General features: G+C 47.4%; 1 protein-coding gene across 1 annotated transcript in view; it reads right to left on the bottom strand.

The window, feature by feature from the left end:
* The window catches only part of CDH1 (cadherin 1), an 82,317-nt gene extending 65,566 nt beyond the window's left edge, over window positions 1-16,751 (bottom strand). The window contains exons 1-2 of the mRNA XM_047077409.1: window positions 16,740-16,751; window positions 16,129-16,243 (exon numbers count right to left, since the gene is read on the bottom strand). Coding sequence (XP_046933365.1) covers window positions 16,129-16,243; window positions 16,740-16,751 — 127 coding nt within the window. The remainder of the gene's footprint in view (window positions 1-16,128; window positions 16,244-16,739) is intronic.
* Between the last annotated feature and the right edge of the window lie 1,941 nt (window positions 16,752-18,692).

The raw sequence follows: 18,692 nt of genomic DNA, 5'->3' as shown, positions 1-18,692 counted from the left end.
GTGTCCCCCTCTCTCTCCACCCTACCCCTGCTGGTGCTCTGTCTCTCTCTGTCTTTCAAAAATGAATAAAGATAAAAAAAATTTTTTTTAAATAATCCTAATCCACTACTACTATTAAATTTTTTTAAAAACAAAGTATGTTCCCTCTGATCCTGCTTGTGAGGGAGATCAAGTAAGCTGAGGCATTCACACAGTTAAATAGTTTAAAACCTCCACCCCCAAGTGATTAAGAACAAACTTTAAGTGTTAGTTTAGAAAAGAAAAATATAATAATTAAAGGAGACTATGAAGCTCTGAAATGGCGGCTTGCAAACTTTTGTCTCTTGCCACACTTCACCATTCAGATTTAAAAGGAGCTTGGGGGCGCCTGGACAGCTGAGTCAGTGAAGCGTCCAACTCTAGATTTTGGCTCGGGTCATGATCCCAGGGTTGCGGGATCAAGCCACACTTTGGGCTCTGTGCTGAGCGTAGAACATGCTTAAGACTCTCTCTCTCTCTCTCTCTCTCTCTCTCTCTCTCTCTCTCTCTGCTCCTACCCCCCACTAGTGTGCGTGAGCTCTCTGACAAAAACAAAAAAATTTTTTAAATACTAATAATAAGGGGTACCTGGGTGGTTCAGTTGGTTTAGCGTCCCACTCTTGGTTTCAGCTCAGGTCATGATCTCATGGTTCGTGGGTTGGAGCCCTCCATGGGGCTCTGTGCTGAGGGCTAAGAGCCTGCTTGGGATTCTCTCTTTCCCCCTCCCCTGCTCACTCACTGTCTCAAAATAAATAAACTTTTTAAAAAATAGTGAGTTCGATCCCCGCGTCAGGCTCTGGGCTGATGGCTCGGAGCCTGGAGCCTGTTTCCGATTCTGTGTCTCCCTCTCTCTCTCTGCCCCTCCCCCGTTCATGCTCTGTCTCTCTCTGTCCCAAAAATAAATAAAAAAAAAACGTTGAAAAAAAAATAAAAAAAAAAAATAAAATAAAATAAAAAAAGAAGGGGGGTGGAGCTCAAGGGCACCAGTACCACCCCTTTCATTCTGGGTTTTCAAAGGGGCAGGCCATCTTGAAGCCCCATTTACCCCAAGGGCCAAAACTGGTCAAGGACTTCGAAGGCTGTATTGGGTGGACCTTAAGCCCCCTTTCTAAGCCAAAGTGAAGAATCTGGAATACAGATATTCCCAGAAATGGAGCTGCTGAGCACAGGGATGGTAAAAAAACCAGGCGAGGCAGAGAGATGTGCCTCTAGGTGTGGGATCCTGGGTTGGTCAATAACCTCTAGAAGCTTCCATCTTATTCTGAAAATTGAACTGTCATACTACCTCAAAGGTTAGTGCCAGAATTAAAAAATGAGATCCTATATGAACAGTCGAGTACTCAATCAATAAACGGGTACAATGATTACTATGGTGCAGTTTAACAATATTCTTTTTTTAAAAAAAATTTTTTTAGCGTTTATTTATTTTTGAGACAGAGAGAGACAGAGCATGAACGGGAGAGGGTCAGAGAGAGAGGGAGACACAGAATCCGAAACAGGCTCCAGGCTCCGAGCCATCAGCACAGAGCCCGACGCGGGGCTCGAACTCACGGACCGTGAGATCATGACCTGAGCTGAAGTCGGACACTTAACCAACTGAGCCACCCAGGCGCCCCTAACAATATTCTTATTCTAACATCTACCAGTTGTGTGACTCTGGCCCACTCACCTAACCTCAGTGAACGAGCCAATTCATGTATAAACTAAGAAACCAGATTTATTTTGAGAGAGGGAGAGAGCAGGAGCAGGGGAGCAGCAGAGAGAGGGAGAGAATCCCAAGTAGGCTCCACACTCAGTGTGGAGCCCTAAGTGGGGCTTGATCTCACAAGAGCCAGACACTTAACCAACTGAGCCACCCAGGCACCACAGAAACTAGATGATTCTTGGGGTGCCTGGCTGCTCAGTTTGTAGAGTATGCAACTCTTGATCTTGGGGTTGTGAGTTTGAGCCCCATGTCGGGTATAGAGATTACTTAAAAATTAAAAAAAGAAAAAGAAAAACGAAGTCATTCTTAAGGCCCCTTCTAATTTTGCTCCCAAAGAACGGATTTTTTAAAAACATGCTCTTTGAATTTAATATTGAACAATTCTGAATCTTTCTCTGGAGGGAGGGTCTGAGGGCTACGGAGACCTTGCAGTTCACGGTCTGGAACAGGGCTACAGATGCAGGGTGATGCTGGGGTTAACCACAGATGTTTTCAGGGGCACAACTGGAAAAGGAGCTATCAGTACACAGAACATAGAACATACATTTCCAGTGCTTCAAACCAATCTCAGAAGTCTCCCTCCTGGCTGCATTTCTGCCCCATTGCCATTCAGCCCATTCTCCATGGGGCCACTGGAGGATAGCCTTTACAAGTATTTCAAAGCAGATTAATTGGTTCTCTGCTTTCTCAAAAGGCCAGCAGTAGAGACCATGGTAGTTAGTCATCCATAAAACTTCCCACTCAGGGAGGCTTAACGATCCTGGGCACGGGGTAAAAACAGTGTTACTGAACTACTGATAGGCACCGTGGGAGACTGGGCAAGAACCCCTGGCAAGACTAAAGTCCTCAGTTTCGATGAGAGAATCTGCCCTTGGCTCAATACTAAGAACAACCCTATTTCATGCATCATCAGGAAATCCTGAAAACCCAGTACTTCTCCCATGACAGGACTGGCGTGGGGAGGAATCTGTCTCCTATGATCCATGACCATCCCAGGGGCCACAAATACCTCCATATCACAAGCATCCTGCACACAGCATCTAGAATGCTCTTAACAGGGGTGCCTGGCTGGCTCAGCCAGTAGAGCATGCTACTCTTGATCTCAGAGTCGTGAGTTTGAGCTCCACATTGGGCATAGAGGTTACAAACAAATAAATAAATGGAAGGCTCTTGACATTACTTGTAAAAGACCAGAAGCAGTCAATATCCATCAAGAGAAGACAGGGGTGCCTTGGTGGTTCAATCAGTTAAGTGTCACGGGTTTGAGCTCTACCGTGGGCCTCCTGCTGACAAGCCTGGAGGCTGCTTGGGATTTTCTCTCCCACTTTCAAAATAAATAAACTTAAAAAAAAAATGAGGACAATCTTTAAGAAATATCAAGTAAAGAAAACACAGTACAGAACAATGTATATATAATATGCTATCTTCATGTTAACGGTGGGTGGGGGGCAGCAATAAGTATCTAAATATACTTAATTCAAGAAACACTGGGGAATTATATTAAATAGTAACAGCAGGTTGAAAGGGACCTGAGCAGTTGGAGTTCACAGAACAGCACCAGCCAGGTAAAGGTAGCACATGGAGGTGGTGGCATAAGCTTTGGTTTAGCAGCCCAGGGTTCAAATCACTGCCATTTCCTAGCTCTGTGGCCTTGGACAAGTCACTAACTCTGGGTCTGTTTCCTCCTCTGTAAAATGGAGACAATATTACTGTCAGGTTCATAGGACTGTTGAACCGATAGGTTTGACTACAAATTAGCATAAAGTGGCTTCATGACAGTGTACCTGGTTGGCAGTGGTTGACATATGGACAAACAACGTGAACTTGAATGGGTGTTGGGTAGAGCGCATCTTAGATTTGGGGAGGTCAAGGAGCAAAGACACAGGGGATGGAGCCCTTCCTCATCCGTAATCCTCCTCTCTGGCTCCTTTGGTCTCTAATATCTAACTATTTGTTTCACCCCCTTGACACAAATCTAAAGCAGAAACATCTCGTAATAAAAACTCAATACTTAAGGGGCACCTGGGTAAAGTTAAGTCTCCGACTTTGGCTCAGGTCATGATCTCACAGTTCATGGATTCAAGCCCCACATTGGGCTCTGTACCAACAGCTCAGAGCCTGGAGCCTGCTTTGGATTCTGTGTCTCCCTCTCTCTCTGCCCCTCCCCTGTTCATGCTCTGTCTCTGTCTCTCAGAAATAAACATTGAAAAAAATTAAAAACAAAACAAACAAAAAAAAACACCTCAATACTTAAAAGTGTTTGTTATGTGCCAGGCACTGAAATCACTTTAGACATGCTAACTCACTGAATCCTCTCTCAACCCTGTAAGGCAGGAACTACAATTTATCCCCTTTTTAAAGGGGAGAGGACTAGGCACAGAAAGGTTAAGTAAATTGCCCAAGGTCACATGGCAAGTAAGAGTCGGAATTTGAAGCCAGACAATTCTGCTCCTCCTACTGCCCTCCCCAATTCATCTTTACTCTCTGAGGGAGCTCAAGGAGACTCTTTCCTTCACTTCACAGGATAAAAAAGAAATAAATAAGCGCTAAAGATTAAAGGCACAACGTTGACATCAAATCTGTTGAAATTGGGAGTGCAACCTCACACCTGGTAAAGTTTCCTGAGCTGAACCACCTCCCAGGTATTTCATTCCTGAAGTTTTTAAGTACTCCCATGGTTTGGGTGAGAGGATTAGCAGAAAGGAGGAAGGAAAAAAAGAGAGAGAGAAATTACAACTAAAGTCCCAAGAAAAATCAGCACAATTTACATGAAAAGTTTCCAATTCAAAGATTTTAATGACAAGCTCTGAAACATCCATCTGCAAGGCATACAAGAGCATTTCTTTACCGACGCAGACTTAAATCAGAAGGTACAGGAAGTACACCCACAAATTCTAATTTCTCCAGAAAGTTTAGTCATTATAAGCCCAGGAGCGGAGGTGCTAATGAAATCGGCCACGTGAACTCCACCAAGCAGCTGCTGAGCCCTGTCATTTCTGCAAACTCCAGGCTTCTGGCGAAGAGGAAAGAGATCTTAGGGCCAGCATCCTGGGACTTATGACTAAGAGCAGTCACCTAAAGTACCTGTTACTGTGAATATGAGGTCAGAGTGGATTCAACCTGATCCTGATAACCTCACCAGGGGAGGCCTCTCAGCTGGTGATTCAGCGCTCCACCCCACCTGTCAATAAGAGCTCAGGCTATTGTCCCATGGCTGACTCAAGGGATGACGTTTCCTACAAAAAAGGCACAACTTTTCCCACAAACAACTTGGTCATCTTGTTCCCTTTTCAAACACTCCCACACAACTGTGATGAAGAATGTGAGGAGGAGGAAGTTTGCAGTCTTTGAAAGTCCTCATACTTCATTCTGACCAAAGAGGTCCTGGGACACCAGGATACATGTAACTCAACCCCCCACCCCCCAACACACCCAAATATGCCCAAGAATCATGATGCTTACAGGACAATCCCATCCCTCCTCCATGAGAAGGTTAAGAAAACCAGACTTAAACCCATATGCCTCTTGGGCAACACGCCAAGGGGCGGGTGGCTTGGAAAGCACATTAGATCCTGGTTTGAATCTGATACCTTTTAAAGGAGACGGTAGCTCTCAGGATCATTCCTCTAAAAAAAAATACCTGCCCAAAGAATAGCCTTTTTTCCTCCTCTGAGGTGTAGCCAGCCTACAATGTATTAATTTCAGGTGTACAACATAGTGATCCACGTTTATACACATTACAAAGAGATCACCAGATAAATCCAGCTACCATCTGCCACCACATAAAGTTGTTCGCTACTGTTAACTGTATTCCCTATGCTATACAGTGTATCCCGTGTCTTAATAATTGGGAGTTTGTACCTTATAAAGAGAATAATCTCTATTTTATTTTTAAGAGAATAGTCTTTAAATGGCACCAATTTGGGCTTAAAAGAATGTGGCAAGTCCAATCCCCTCAAAGACACAGTCCAATTCTAACATCTATTGAGCACCTCACCTCCTCAGGTCTTTAAGTAAATACGGTTCTTAGTGATGATTCCCCCAAATGCCTCCACTCCACCACACACAGTTCTTTCTATCCCCTTTCCTGCTGTATTTTTCTCCTTCCGCAGATCACCACGTTGCCTTCTCCCGCCTCCTCTGATTAGAAGGGAAGGGGCAAGGGGGCAAGGATTTTTGTCTGTTTTGTCCCGTTATAGCCTCGGTGCCTAGAAAGCACAGTACTCGTGTTGGCAGGTGGTCCACACAAATGTGTTCAGTGATCAGACAGAGGATGCTCATCTAGAAGGATTTCCCTCCCCCTGAGACCTTGAGAGCAGGAGTTACCCAGCCCCTTCACTTGGTCAATCGCAGACCATCTGGTTGGCTGTCTTTTCCTGCCGTGAGGGGCACGGGCTTTGCTGTGCTCTGGAGTCCAAAAGCCACCAGAACATACCTCCAGGGTCTCCAGTTTCCTGTCGGCATGAGCTGCACTATCTTACAGCCTCTCAGAGCCACGACAGTCACTTCTCACTGGTTGTTGTGAGGTCTGAAGGGGAGAGACAGCATATGGAAGCAATGCTGTTTACGGGAATGCAGGTTGAAACAATAATGATTCTTTCTGAAAGACAGAGAGCAGGCGTGTGCGTGCAAGTGGTGGAAGGGCATAGAGAGAGAAAGAGAGAGAATCCCAAGCGAGCTTCATGCTGACAGTGCAGAGCCAAACTCGGGGCCAGATGAGATCCAGGAGATCGTGACCTGAGCCGAAATCAAGAGTCGGTCACTTAACTGACCGAGTGAGCCACCTAGGTGCTCCAATAATGATTTTTTGGTAAGTATGTCTCAACTATTGCATGGGACATACTAATAAAAAATTAATCACTGTGTATCTGAAATTCAAATATAAATAAGTGTCTGTATTTTTATTTGCTAAATCTGGCAACTTTGCCCATTAGGCAAACCCTAAGTACTTCCTGAAGGCAGGGTAATGTATCTTACATAAATTGCCATATAGTACCTTCTCAATACTCATCAATCAGATGGACTTTGGAGTTGTGAGATTTCTCTCTTGGCCATGAGCTGCTAATTAAGTCGGCTTTAAATTTTTGTCTTGGGAGTTTTTTGCATCTCACAGCAAATTCCTTCCAGGCTTCTGTGCATTGCCAACATCTGGAAGAATGGATACCAGGTCTTGAACAATTAATGGCCTTGAAGGATGCTGCAGATACCCAGGAAGGTGTTGGGTGCGTCTGGGAGTCTTGCTCAAGGAAGGTGTTACCCAGACAATAGGAAACCCAACAGATGGCCCTGGCTGGCTCAGGTATCTGTTTAGATTTTGATCTGGTGCTTCCTTACACCAAGAAGTGTGGGCAGAAATGGCTCCTCTGACCTTTAGACTCTAGACTGCAAGCTGTTTTGTGACAAGACAATTAGGTAAGGTTACACCAGAGGTGTGCAGGGCTCCGAGAAGCTGGAGAGGGCCAAGTTGAGACACATGCCCTGTGAACGTCCCCTCCTCCTCATGTCCTTCTATGGCTCACACTGACAAAGTTCTAGCTTTTCTTAAATACAAAAACCACCCTGGGATATCTCCTAAATACAAAAAATATATAGGTCTACACACACACACACACACACACACACACACACACACACACTCTGAAACCGCATTTATTCATTCAACAAATACCTGTTAAGCACCTATTATATGCCAGGCACTGCTCTAGACACAATACAGCCAGTAAAATATACAAGATGAAATTCCCTGGCCTCCTGGGTGGCTCAGTTGGTTAAGTGTCCACCTTCAGCTCAGGTCATGATCTCACAGTTGGTGAGTTCAAGCCCCATGTCAAGCTCTGTGCTGACAGCTTGGAGCCTGCAGCCTGCTTCAGATTCTGTGTCTCCCTCTCTCTCTGCCCCTCCCCCACTAATATTCTTTCTCTCCCTAAAAACTAACAAACATTAAAAAAAATTTTTTTTAAGAAAATGGACAGGAGAAATAAGTGGAATACATAGCATGCCAGATGGTGAAAAGTGCTACAGAGGAAAATAAGGCAAAAGAGGAAGGGGAGTGCAAGAAGGAGTAACTATCTTAAATAGGGGCTCAAGAAAGGGTTCACTGAGAGGGTGACATGTAAGCAAAAACATGGACCTAAATGAGTGAGCCATGAGAGAGACACCTGGATGGCTCAATCAGTAGAGTATGTGACTCTTGATCTTGGGGTCGTGAGTTCAAGCCCTACGTCAGGCATACAACTTACTTAAAAATAAAGAAAGTGAGTGAGCCATGCAGATATCAGAAAAGTATTATTGACAGCAGCAATAGCCAGTGCAAAGGCCCAGGGGTACAAGTGTGTCTGGTGTGTTTCTAGGTAGAGTCAGGAAGAATTGATAGAAGAAGTAAGGGGTAGGGGAAGTGTTTGGGGGTGGGGGGCAGATCACGGAGGCCTTACATGTCATAGAAAGGACTTTGACTTACATTCTCTGTGAAATGAGGAACCACTGGCCAACTCTGATTTTTAAGTTAATTTTTCCTAAGTATATTTGACAGACATTTTATTGATTTCAGGCATGCAATACACTATTCACTATTTGTATTAACTTAAATTTTCTTTCTTTCTTCCTTTCAGTAGGCTTCATGCCCAGCACAGAGCCCAACAAAGGGCTTGAACTCATAATCCTGAGATCAAGACCTGAGCTGAGATCAAGAGTTGAACACGTAACTGACAGAGCTACCCAGGAACTCCTCAAATTTTAAAAACCATCACTGGTGGCTGCTGGATGGAGAAAAGACTGCTGGGGTAGGGGTAGAGGAGAATGACCTAAGATGCTCTACAACAGCCTTCAGGAGAACTCTCCTGGGAACAGAGAAGGTGTAGAAGTGTGTCTGAATGCCAAACCACAGAAACAGGTGTTCTCCGTAGCCTTCAACTTGCCCAGGTACCATAAATCTGAAAGGATTTCAGCTTGTTACACGTTTTCCTAATTACAAGGCCCACTAATTATTATCTAGGCCTTGGCCAATTATCCCACGGGGGCCTGTGCTGGCCACCGTTTATGATTTTGCTCATGGTGAACAGGTTCAACCTTTCCAGACAGGCCCCATTAGATTTCAGCAGTAATGCCTGAGCTCACAGGGATCCAGGCCCAGATCTCTCCCGCACCTTGAAAAAGTCCCAGTTTGGTGGGGGAGGGAACACTTGGGTGGCTCAGTTGGTTAAGCATTCTGACTTCAGCTCATGTTGTGATCTTGGGATTAGTGGATTCGAGCCCCACATCGGGCTCTGTGCTGACAGCTCAGAGCCTGGAGCCTGCTTCAGATTCTGTGTCTCCCTCTCTCTCTGCCCCTCTCCCAGTCACATTCTGTTTCTCTCTCTCTCAAAAATAAACATTAAAAAAATATTTTTTTTAAGTCCCAGTTGGAACCTCATTATACTACAGTTTCCCTCCCAAGCTCTAATTCTCAATGCCAATAGAATTGCATTTTCAGGGACCCAGAAAGTTGAAGACAGAGAGTAAAAGAAGTGAGGTTCATGGATGCCTGGGTGGCTCAGTTAAGGGTCTGACTTTAGCTCAGGTCATGATCTCATCGTTCGTGGATTTGAGCCCCCCATCGGGCTCTGTGCTAACAGCTCAGAGCCCGGATCCTGCTTCAGATTCTGTGTCTCCCTCTCTCTCTGCTCCTTCCCTGCTCACACTCTGTCTCTCACAGATTAGATAGATAGATAGATAGATAGATAGATAGATAGATAGAAAAAGAAAGAAAGAAGTGTGGTTCAGCTAGCATTTATTTGGAAGTGAAGGTAACAGGCAAACAGGCTGGAAGTTACCCACCCATATAAGACAAAAGAGGCCCTTCAAAAGCAAAAGAGGATGAATTCCAGCATCACAGTTAAAATCAGTGAGACACAAAAGGTATAAAGACATCTTTTCCAAGGAGAAGGCGGGAATTCCTTTCCCTCAGAAAGGGGACTCAGCTTCCACTGGAGATGCAGTTTGGCAACAAGGCAGATGAGGGGCACAATGAGGGCACAAGTCTTAGAAGATTCAAGTGCAGGATTGGAGCCCCAGCTCTGCCACTTCCTGGGTCGGGGTGGGAAGGAGACTTTTTCACTGTCGGCAATACACACACACACACACACACACACACACACACACATATATATTTTTACTATATATTTTTAACCAAGTGAATGATTTCTACTAAAAGAAAAGGAAGGAATGAAAGGAAAAAAAAAAAAAGAATAGAAAGAGAAAACCCGGGGCCCCTGGCTGGCTCCGTTGGTGGAGCTTGCGACTCTTGATCTCACAGTCATGCACCCAAGCCCCACACTGGGCATAGAGATTTCTTAAACAACAAAGTAAACCCTCTATTACCTGCAGACTAAAGTCCAAGGCCCTGCGATAGCCTGGTTGTGGTCTACACCTAGGCACTCTCTTCCTGGGACCATCTCCTGCAAGCACAGCTCCAGCCTGACTCCTTCATGCCCCGCCATGCCTTTGGGCACCCCGTTTCCCATACCTGGAGAGTCTGTTCACCTCTGGCTGGCTGGAGCCTTATCACTCACCAAAGCCCAGCAGGTAAAACTGAGCGCTCATTGAATCCTCTGAACATTTTCCCACCACAGAGCCCTTCTCAGAATGTACAGAAATTACCCCCTGCAAGGGTCTCAGAGATTTCTGGAATCTCCCTGAGATCGAAGGCTGGGTGTTAAGTCAGTGCCCCAAGCAATAGGTGTATGGTGGGGAGGCAGCTACTTCTCTGGGTCCCCCATTCCCACCCCATGTGCCCCACCCACACCCACAGAGCACTCCTTTGCCAGCATGGCAGAAGGACCAGCCTTATCCCTTCCAGATCAAGGGTGCCCTTGGATCCCTGGCCTCAGGCTGAACGAGATGTTCATACCCCACTGGCACCAGGTATTTACTCATCAAACATTGTGACCTAGCTACTGGAGTTGTCCAGGACAACAAATCTGGTGGCAGCAGACACCTGGGGAGCTTTAAAAACTACCATGTCCAGATCTCCACTCTCAGAAACTGTAGTTCAGTGATGTGCAGGAGGGCAAATGTGCATCTTTGAAGTGTTCCAGGTGATCCCACACGAAGCTATGCAGGTAACCCATACTCTCAGGAGCTAGGGCGGAGCATTTCTGGCAATGGGAAAACACACAGTATCCTACAGCATGTGTATTATAAAATAATTTAAATTTTTTAAAGATTTTAAGTAATCTTTACACCCAACGTGGGGCTCAAACTTACAACCCAAAAGGGCACCTTTGTCAAACAAGCATTTGACTCTTGGTTTCAGCTCAGGTTGTGATCTCCCGATGGTGAGAGTGCTTGCTCATATTCTCTCTCTCTCTCTCCTGTCTCTCTTCTCTCTTCCTCTTTCTCTCTCTCTCCTCTCTCTCTCTCTCAAAATAAATAAATAAACAAACAAAAACCCACTTACAACCCCGAGATCAAAAGTCTACCTCCGTACTCTACTGATTGAGCCAGCCGGGTGTCCCATGAAATAATTTTAAAAACCAGGCAGAAGCTGACAAGTTCAGGGTCATCTTGTTGTCCCACCCCCAGCTACTCCTTGCCCCACCCCTCCCACTCCATCTGCAAACAATATTCACAAGCAGGTCCACAGGCAGCCCCACCGCGGAGTCCGCAGGCAGAGGCAAACAAGAAGACTGTCACCAAATTCCCTCTCCTAGCAAAGGGCACTTTGGTCTGTCACTGTTTGCAGAGCAGTGTTTGCTTTAACACAGAAGCGGGGAGAGTGAGGAAACTGGTTTGGCTGGTTTACGGGGTGGGAAGGAGCACAGGGAAAAGTTCTGAACCACAGGTAAAACACATGGGAGAGACACAAGCTGAAGGCACCAAATACTTCGGGGCTTTAATATTTAATATTCATTGAGCATCTGGTACTGTTAGGCCCACTTTACAGATGAGGAAACTAAGGCTTAGAGGATAAGTTCCTTGGCCGACCTCCCCTCAGGTGGCAAGGGACATTCCCTGGGTTTCAATCTAGGCAGTGTGACTCAAGAACCTTCTAAATGATGGAAATATGCCACCAGAGCCTTGGCAGGGCGGGTGGAGGATTAGATGCAGAGAAGAGGAAGGAAGGAGAAGAGGAAATGTGTAAAAACAAGGTGGCTAAAGCCCTCTGGACAGCAGCAAGCATGAGCTCAAGTGTATGAAAGATAAAGTTGAAGTAGCAAGAGAGAGAGGCAGAGAAAGGACGAAAGGCCACCACAGGAATTTCTTTCAATTGACCAAAGATGAAAAACACTTAAAAATGGCTGCCTTTCCCCTTCCAGATTCAGGTTTGAGGGCTCCCGCCTCTGCCCTCTGGCATTCAGAAGGAAGCACTCAGCACGCTGTAATCCTGGGACACACTTATGGGGTAGCCCAGCTTCTAGAAGCACAGACTGGGCGTGCAGTGCTCACGTGCATCTTAGAACGTTCTAACTGACAACTCTTCTGGTCCATTTAGATCTAGGACGGGCCTGAGGCCAAAGAATTTGAGAGGGGGAAAAATAAGCCAATATATGAGGGGTAATAAACATTCATTCATTTCTTCAAAATAATATTTGAGTGCCTACTCTGTGCTAAGAATATGAGGCACCATTTAATATTTCCTGTTTCTTTACATCATCTCTCTTCTTTATGTTCAGCCCAGATCTGCTTTATTAATTACTGTAACCCCAGAGTCTAGCCCAGTGCTGGCACTCTTACTTGTTGGCTAGCCAAATTAAAACAAACATGCCTTTTAATCCTCACAACAAACCGCTAAGTACTACTACCCCCCTCCCCCATTTCACAGGTGGAGAAACCGAGACCCAATCAAATAAAGTGTTTTACCCAATGTCACATAGCTAGGAGCTGAAAGACAAACGTGGACCTTTGATGTGCTTACTCACAAACTCTCCTGACCAGCCATACAGACTTCATTCCCCTCCTTGAAGGCCTAAAGCCCTAAAAAGAGATGGGAGTTGAGGCAGAGTAGAAACTCAAAGTCTGAATTGTGACAGGTGCCTCTCGGGGATTTTAGGATTTTGGCAGCTCCGGGGAGATGTGAGAGGTGATTGCTTCAGCGTCTGGCTTATCTGGGGTTACACTTGGAAGGGAATGTGTAACAGACACCAAGGTGAGCATTTCGGAAGAAAAGTCTCACCCAATAAAAAGCTCCAGAGAGCAAACAGGGATTTCCATAACCATCTGGCAGAGGCAGGACAGGTCCGGCAGGCAGGCCCCAGGGGGAGAGGCAGCCAGACTTCCTTACATCGCCTTGCAGGGCCCAGGACCTGGGAGGACCCAGATCTCCTTCCCCGGTGAGCTTGACATTAACCTTTGTCACAGATGTGAGTCATCATGAACTGAGTGAGTTTGAGGGACAGGGGAGTGGGTGTCTGATGCTGTAAGGAGATTCCCAAAGCAGGTTTCCGTATTTGTTTTTTTTTAAGCCCAGTTTAATTAGGAGGCCTGCACCCTGTTTCTACCACCTTTCAGCACATCTTTTAGAAAGGGGGAAATGGATGTATTTAATCCACACAAGTGGGTGCTTGTGAGCTAGGTCAATCCATCAAGGAGCCAGAGCTCAAACCCAAAACAGAAGCCCTGTACACCTGAAACCAGGTGGTGAAGCAAAGCAAGAAGCCATAGGTTTCCAAGCCTGTCTGCTTTTTGCAGCTCACCCCTCAATCAACTTAAAGCTGAAGGCAATATGAAATAGCCGGGGTTTCTCAAACCAGTTTATGCCAGAAAAAGAAAAATTCTCAAACTCTAGAGAACCGGTTTAAAGTCGTTTGTTTTTTAAAACATTCTCTATTCTAGAACCTGGAGAGTTACCAAAGACATAAATTCAAGGCCGAGGCCGTGGGGTCGTCCATCTCACAGAGCACAACAATCGCCCCAGCAAACCACTCCAGGGTCCCCTGAGTTCGGTCAAACCCTATTCGTGACACCCTATGGCAAACGGTGGACAAAAAGCAACAGGTTCCTTCTTTTCAAACTCCCGTGAAGCGAATATTTAAACCTGGTGCTAATGTCACATCCTTCCACTTCCCTGGAGGGTCCAAAGAGAGTGAGGCCACCCCCCTAAATCCTAACTGCCTTTTTAAGTCACAAAGCCAGTCTTCTAAGGTCACATGTGTGATTTTACCAGAAGGGCACTTCCGTCCTGGGGTAATTCCACACTGGACTCGGAGGAAGGTCTAAACGGTGAAATGTCAGCAAATCTGCTGATGGACGGGTCTTGGACATAAAGGACACTGAACCCAGCCACACAGGCTGCTGCCTCTCCCACCAAGCTCACCACCACAGGCCTCTCTCCACTTTCCACCTGTTGTGACCCACCTCCATCACCACCTCCTCCTGTTCTCAGGGTCCTGCTATATCAACACCTCTGCTCTCTCAGGCACACAGGGAAGACAACGTTTACTGCACAATGGACACAAATTCTCCAAACACCTCTTTTTTTGAAATGATTGAGAGGGGGAGAGAACAGGACAAAGACCAGCTGTGGATCTCTGAACAGATTACTAAATTGCTTTACGTTTCAATTTCCTCCCCTGCAAAATAAAAATAACAGTGCCTACCCTCATAAGATTCTTGGGAATAGATATACATATTTTTTAATGTTTATTTTTGAGAGCAAGAGTGCAAGTGGGGGAGGGGCAGAGAGGGAGAGCAGGCTCCACACTGACAGCACAGAGCTGGATGGGAGGCTCAAACCCACAAACTAGGGAATCATGACCTGAGCCAAAGTCAGACGCTTAACCGACTGAACCACCTAGGTGCCCCAGTTCTTGGGAATATTAAGTGGGATAAAATCGAGCACTTGCCCCAGAGTCTGGTTCAAAAGGAATAGGCTGCTATTAATAATAATGGTAATATTTATATTATTATGCAATAATATTCTTGGTCAGACCAAGAGCTTGTCTGGGGAAGAGGGGTGCAGGAGTGATAAAAGCAGACTAACTCACATCTGGACTTACCAAAAGCCTTGGTACGGGAAAACAAAGTGACCGGCGCTTGTCTTGGAACACCCCCATATACACAGGCACACCCCCAATTTCTAACTCCTGCCCCAATCTTCAAGGCTGGGTCAACTTTGCCTCCTCCAAGAAGCCAGCAGCCCTCACTGCCAACTGATACTCATCAAAACATCCCACACCACCCACATTCTTTGGCACCTGAATGCCCATGTCCCACAGTGCCCTCTAAGCGGGTCCTGGGGCATTCTCCATAATCTGCTGGAACGTGAAATACCAACAGCAGGCTGGAGTGTCTCCATATCTCTTCAATTCATTCCTGAGTTACCCAGCACAGGGCTGGGCAAGCTGTCAACCATCGACTAATGGTGGACCCACTGCAAAATCAGACACTTCCTTTCTCACTTCATAGAAAGCTCCACACAACACAGGCAGGCCTCAGAAAACCAAGTATGTTTAATCAATGGAGCTGCAGTTTCTCTGTTTGGGTGGGGGTGGGGGGGGGCGGGAGGGAATGCCGCCCACTATTGGAACAACTTCCAAAATTCAAACAATTTTCACACAACAGCGTGATTGCTCAAGTTTTCATGTGGCCAAAGACTGGAAGAATAAACGCAGTGAATTTCCTCAGGGGAATTGTGGGTGATTTCTCATTTTAAAAAGTGTCTCTTTTATACTTATGATACTTGCCCAATCAACTGAAATCAAGAGGAAGAAATCGTTTGGTAGGAAATAAGCATCTGGGAATCAATGAAACCAGAAGAGAAACCAAGCTTCCCTTGCTCTCTCATTTCTGGGCAACAGTGAAATAAAGCTAACTCTAGAATCCTGATTATCACAGTGATAAGGCCCAGAAGTACATTGTGTGTGTTTTCATTCCTGAGTCACAGCTACTGGTTTTTTGTTTTTTTTTTTTTAAACCATTATTCATTGGGGGAATAGTAAGTGTATCAAAATGTTTTCATCTCTTTGAGCAAATGCCACAACCCTTGGCACCTCAGTCATCCCAGAGATGGTGCAGAACGGGGCCTGGGAATCAGTCCTAGTTCAAATTCCTGCTTGGCAGACCTGGGGCAAGTGGACTCCACCCTCTGAGCCTCCGTTTGCTCATCTGCAAAACGGGAATTACTGCCGCCCCTCACCCCACACATCAGGTTTTAGCAGCCTGAAATGACAGACTCTCAAGTGGTCAGGACAATTTGAGACACATTAAAGGCCTCTAAAAAAATGCCCCCCCCCCCACATAATTACCAATACCATAGCTCTCTCAACCACAGTAAAAGTTTAGATCGTTACATCTGTGTAAATTCCAAAGGGGTGCCATTTGAGCCAGGAAAAAAGGGTTTGCGCAGTCCAGCCCAGAGCCGTGGGACCAATTTCTCGGACCCTTCCCACTCCCACCGCACCCAGCTCGGGACCCCAGCAGTACGTCCTCACCTCTGCCCAGGACTCGGCCTCTCTCCAAATGTCGACGGGGCACGGTGAACGTGTAGCTGTCGGCGCCAAAGCCAGGACGGCAGGGCTCGGGCTCCTGGCAGAGCCCTGATGTGACCTGGAGTAGGGGAAAGGTATGGAACCAGGGTGATCGGGGGAGGGGGGTTCCCCCCGGCGAGGAGGGGTCGCCTCCTGCCCACACCGAAACCAACCGCGCCGCCCCTCCCTTGCTCCCAGCGTCGGCCTGTGGGAGGGATCCACCCTCACCCCCAACCCCCAGGGCAGGCAGCCACGCCAAACTCTTTCATTCCGAAACTTGCTGCCGCCAAGCTCCCAGGTACTCCCGGGAGAGGGGGGCTGCTGGGTCAACCTCCTCCCGACCAACCACTCCTTTCTTTGCATTCTCCTTTTTAATTTCACTAGACGCAACTTTACTGTTCCCCACTTCACTTTCCTTATGCTGGGAACACTCCCACTCCTAAGTCTAGTTCCTCACACCGAGGGGCGCCCCAACACCTTTTGAGCCCTTTATTAACCCACGGCGCCCCAAACCTGTTTACGAGCCTTTCTTTATAGGCAAGTGCTTTTATTTCTGTTGATTTCCCTTTCCTTACCTCAGGGGTCATCTCCACTACTCCTGGCTCCCCCGACTTGCAGCGGGACTCCCCTTTTCTGTACCCCGGCCCCCACCCTGCCCCACGCCCCCCACTGCCCGCCCCCAGCCTCTACCGCCGCCAGCTCGGAGTCCCCAGAGCCGCAGCGAGGCTCGCCCCCCACCTCTAGTATTTGCGCGAGGGAGTGGGCAAAGCCACGCGCTCTCCACCCGCACCCGCTCCCACTCCCATCTCCGTGGAGCCCAGAGCGCGGCGCAGCTTCCAGGCCATTCCTGGACCTAAACTTTCTTGGAAGAAGAGGGGACGAGAGGAGAGAGAGGAACGGGGCCGGGCGCGTGATGGTGGGGCCGGAAGGCGTCCCCCGCAAAACCAAGGGACGCGACGTACCTGTAGCAGCAGCAGGAGCGCGGAGACGCTACGGGACGGAGGGCCCATGGCGGGCCGGGCAGAGGTCGGGTCGGGCTGGGTCCCGCGGAGCTTGGCCGGGCTAGAGTACGGCAGGACTTCCGCGAACCCACAGGTGCTCTGCGGTTCCCGACGCCACTGAGCCGGGCAGCGTCGCGGCCGCCAGGTGAGCCTGGAAGGCGCCGCCCCCCACAGCGCTGATTGGCTGAGGGTACACCTGCGAACCGCAGCCAATGAGCGGCGCGGCTGGGTCTCGGCTTTCCCCGCGGGCTGGGGGCGGTAGGCCCGCCCCTGACCCCGCCTCACAGCCTCCAGCCGACCGGGTGACCGGCCGACCAGCGATGGATTGCTAGTCCGGGGAGGGAATAGGGGCTCCAGGATTCCTGTTTCCTCCAAGTTCCCTCCCAGCCGCGCGGTGGCTCACTAACACCTGGGGGCAGAAAGGACTTCTCTCTTTATCGGGGCCTGTCTTCTTAACTGCAGATCTCCACAGGTTCGTGAGTGTACAAATCAATCCACTGGGCAGGACCTACCTTTTAAGTCTCAGTTTCTCCACCCTCCAAATGGGAATACTAATCACAAAATCCTCCCTATGTTGTTGTGAGGTTGCCAACCAATTAATAAGACCAATGTTTTGGGGCGCCTGGCTGGCTCCCTCGGTAGAACATCTTGATCTCAAGGTCGTGCGCTCAAATCCCACATTGGGCATGGAGCCTACTTAAAAAAAAATAAATAAATGAAAATAAATAAATAAGGGGCAACTGGGTAGCTCTGTCGGCTCTTAGTTTGGGCTCGGGTCATGATCTCACAGTTTTGTGAGTTCCAGCCCCGCATGGGGTTCTGCCCTGACAGTGCTGAGCCTGCTTGGGATTCTCTCTCTCTCCCTCTCTCTCTCTCTGCCCCTCCCCAAGTCGTGCTGTCTGTCTCTCTCGCAAATAAATAAACAAACAAACAAATAAATAAGACCAATGTTTCCTGCACCATAAAAGCTCTATACAGATGTGAAGGATAAGGATAACAATAGCAACAATAGGTGCAGAGCATTGAAAGGTACTGAGCCAGGCTCTATGCCAAGCATTTAACATTGACCCTCTCGCTTAATATCATCTCCAAAACAGCCCAAGAGCTTTTATTATTCTCATTTGCTAAGCAACTGAGGCATAAACATTTAGAGGCAAGGAGGTGAGGGAGGTGCTCTGATTCCAGGACCCTTCTTTCTATCAGCTTCACCGCGTGTAGACCCCAGATTGTCTAGGAGCTAGAGCTGGAGTTTTCAACCTGTCCTCTTTTTTTTTTTTTTAAAGTTTATTTTGAGAGAGGTAAAGAAAGAGAGAGTGTGAGTGGTTGGAGGCAGAGAGAGAGGGACAGAGAATCCTAAGCAGGCTCTGAGCTGTCAGCACATAGCCCTATGTGCTCTCACAAAGCTGGAGATCCTGACCTGAGCCAAAATCAAGAGTCGGATGCCTAACCAAGTGAGCCACTCAGGTGCCCCTCAATCTGTCTTTCAATGTTGACCTGGAAGAGACCCTTTAAAGATTATCCAAGCCT

This window comes from Lynx rufus, unplaced genomic scaffold, assembly GCF_022079265.1.
Source record: "Lynx rufus isolate CCGP_SWC_20201006 ecotype Redwood Valley unplaced genomic scaffold, mLynRuf1.p SCAF_16, whole genome shotgun sequence".
Taxonomy (NCBI): Eukaryota; Metazoa; Chordata; class Mammalia; order Carnivora; family Felidae; genus Lynx; species Lynx rufus.
This window is presented reverse-complemented; position numbering and strand designations above follow the sequence as displayed.